At 32.2% G+C, this 3,095-nt stretch overlaps 1 protein-coding gene across 1 annotated transcript in view; it reads right to left on the bottom strand.

Moving 5' to 3' along the window:
* Positions 1 to 3,095, bottom strand: part of LOC106473901 (dystonin-like) — a gene marked incomplete at both ends in the record, with an annotated part of 56,276 nt that overhangs the window by 13,853 nt on the left and 39,328 nt on the right. The window contains 3 exons of the mRNA XM_022402306.1: positions 593 to 799; positions 1,150 to 1,305; positions 2,101 to 2,271. Coding sequence (XP_022258014.1) covers positions 593 to 799; positions 1,150 to 1,305; positions 2,101 to 2,271 — 534 coding nt within the window. The remainder of the gene's footprint in view (positions 1 to 592; positions 800 to 1,149; positions 1,306 to 2,100; positions 2,272 to 3,095) is intronic.

The following is a 3,095-nucleotide window of genomic DNA, read 5'->3' as shown; positions in this document are numbered from 1 at the left end:
AAACCAAACACCAATATTGTTGTATTATCAACTGTGTAATAAAACCCAAAACCCAAAACCAATATTGTTGTATTATCAACTGTGTAATAAATCCCAAAACCAATATTGTTGTATTATCAAGTGTGTAATAAAACCAAACACCAATATTGTTGTATTATCAACTGTGTAATAAAACCCAAAACCAATATTGTTGTATTATCAACTGTGTAATAAAACCCAAAACCAATATTGTTGTATTATCAAGTGTGTAATAAAACCAAACACCAATATTGTTGTATTATCAACTGTGTAATAAAACCCAAAACCAATATTGTTGTATTATCAATCACATAATAATAGCATTTATCAACATTGTTCATTATACTATCAAGCGTGTGATATCCAACATCAACATAATGCATAATATAAATATGTATTAAATTCACTTCAGAAACAAAATCAATACAATATTTTGAATAATTTACTACAAAGCAGAAAAAAATAAAACATTTATTTACTGGATTTTGAAATTCAGCAGAAACATTTTTATTATCAGAGTAAACGATATATGATCATTCTTTTATACACACTTAATCAGCTGTACAGAACGTACCTCTTTAGCTTCTTTATAGCCATGGTCCAAGGTTCGGGTTCTTTCTGCACTCTTAGCCACAAGTCTTTCCCAACGATGCTGCACACTGATCAGGAGATTTTTTATTAGTATGACATCTTGCTTCTGACTAAAATATTTAAGGTGCGTTCCTTTCTTGTCCAAATTAAGCATCACCTCTCGGTGAGAACTAATATCCTTCTGAAATGTCTGAACAAAATCAAAAGATTAGGTTAAACAGGGGTCACTTCAAAAAGTAAAACTTTAACATTCACACACACTTATGTAAAAAAACACAAATTCTTTTGTTTGACAATAAACTTAAAAATTAAGATAAAATACCTTTTGCACAGAGAAGTCATTAATTAGTGGCTTCAGCTATAAACAGATGGCAAATACATTACATTCCTTACATAAAGGTTTGTATTTCTAATGTCAATCTACAATGAGCTGAAAAATTGTATACTTCTCTCACTGTGCATAACTGATAATACTCGTTTTATTTCCCCCTTTTCTATCTTCAGATGTAGAAACCCAAATGATAAAAACCCCATTTTTACCTTGTGCTCCTCCATCTGTTCTGTGATTATATTCATCACTCGGCTAACAGGATCAACACTGGATAAGTACTTCTCAGAGTTGCCTAACCACTCCACAAACTCCTGTAGTGCTTCATGAAACTCAGTGGCCTCACGCAGGGCTATCTCTAGCTTAATCTTAAAAAACAAATATATATATATATATATATATTATAGCCTCACACAGCTACTTCTTGCTTCATTTAAAAACATATATTTATATTACGCCCCCACGTGGCTATCTCTTGCTTAATCTAAAAACAAAACAGATATTTTTATTACGGCCTCATGCAGGGTTACCTTTTCCTTACTAAAAAAACAACAGGTATTTATAATATGTCTTTATGCAGTGATATCTAGCTTAATTTAAACAACAGGTATTTATAATATGGCTTCATGCAGGGATATCTAGCTTAATTTAAAAAACATGTATTTATAACATGGCTACATGCAGGGATATGTAGCTCAATTTAAAAAACAGGTATTAATAATATGGCTACATGCAGGGCTACCTTTTGCTTAATAAAAAACAACAGGTATTTATAATTTATAAATACCTGTTTTTTAAATTAAGCTAGATATCCCTGCATGTAGCCATTATGGCTTCATGCAGGGATATCTAGCTTAATTTAAAAAACAGGTATTTATAATATGGCTACATTCAGGGATATCTACCTTAATCTAAAACAATAGATACTTATATTACCTTACTTGGAAAGCAAAAAGTGTGTGAAAAAATCAAAATACGTCCATAATATTTATGTTTTTTTTCTAAATGTTATGTATAACAAAATTTTAAGGCCCAGTATCTGATTTAAGACTAAATTTTGGCCTCTTCACTTTAAATAACGTGTTTATTATTAAACACTTAGCCGAATTATGACCATAATATCAACTTCCTTTCTGAGAAGAGCCTGTATATATATGTCTCACCTTCCTGTCATTGGCTCTGTTGAGCACATTATCCCACCGCTGCTTGAGAGTTCGTAAGTTGTGTTGGAGATTTGTTGCAGATCCATCATTAGATCGCTCAAGGTAGTTCTGACCTTGCTGCAACACTGTTTCGATCTTGTAACGACTGTTGTCTAGGTCATTGTATAGTTCCTGAAAGATATCATAAAGTTCCTGTAAATTTTTTGTAAGTAACTAAATAACAAAATTTCATTAACACAGTAACAATGCATTTCAATCAAGTGGAGAAAAGACAAAAAATTTTTACTAAACACATTTAAATAAAAAGCAAAGTTTGGTCCAGTAGAGGAGAACTGAATATATTAGTGTTTGGTAATGAACCTTACATTATATAGCTGTTTTGTCAGCCATAACTTTTAATAAAATCACTTTCATCTAGACCAGAAATTCTCAACCTGGGGTACATTTGTACTTCTCAGGGGGTACATATGGATTTGAAAGTATAACCATGGTTTACACTTTATATGGTGTTTTAATCTACAGTCAGACAAAGTGGCTCACATAAATATACGCTCTTTAGACAAAAAAATTGTGATCATGTGAATGTTGTGATGTTATTGCTGTGCTACATTATAACTCATGTTTTCAATAAGTAATGCAGAAGATAAGCAATATAGAACACCCTCGTTACAAATCAGCTGTTAAACTAGGGATCAGCCAACTGGGCAAGCTCTCCTCCCTCCATTAGTCAAAATGCCCAAGTGGTACAGAGGAACAAAAAGGTTGGGAATCCCTGATCTAGACTCACATAGAAATGATTATTCACGTTTTCTATCTATTAACATCAGAAACACTTCCAACTAGCTGATGTTTTCACAAGAAACACTTCCAACTAAGTGATGTCTTCACAAGGAACACTTCCAACTAAGTGATGTTTTCACAAGGAACACTTCCAACTAAGTGATGTTTTCACAAGGAACACTTCCAACTAAGTGATGTTTTCACAAGGAACACTT

This window comes from Limulus polyphemus, unplaced genomic scaffold (assembly GCF_000517525.1).
Source record: "Limulus polyphemus unplaced genomic scaffold, Limulus_polyphemus-2.1.2 Scaffold6607, whole genome shotgun sequence".
In the NCBI taxonomy this organism is placed as follows: domain Eukaryota; kingdom Metazoa; phylum Arthropoda; class Merostomata; order Xiphosura; family Limulidae; genus Limulus; species Limulus polyphemus.
Note: the sequence above shows the minus strand (reverse complement) of the source record. Positions and strands in the feature narration are given on the sequence as shown.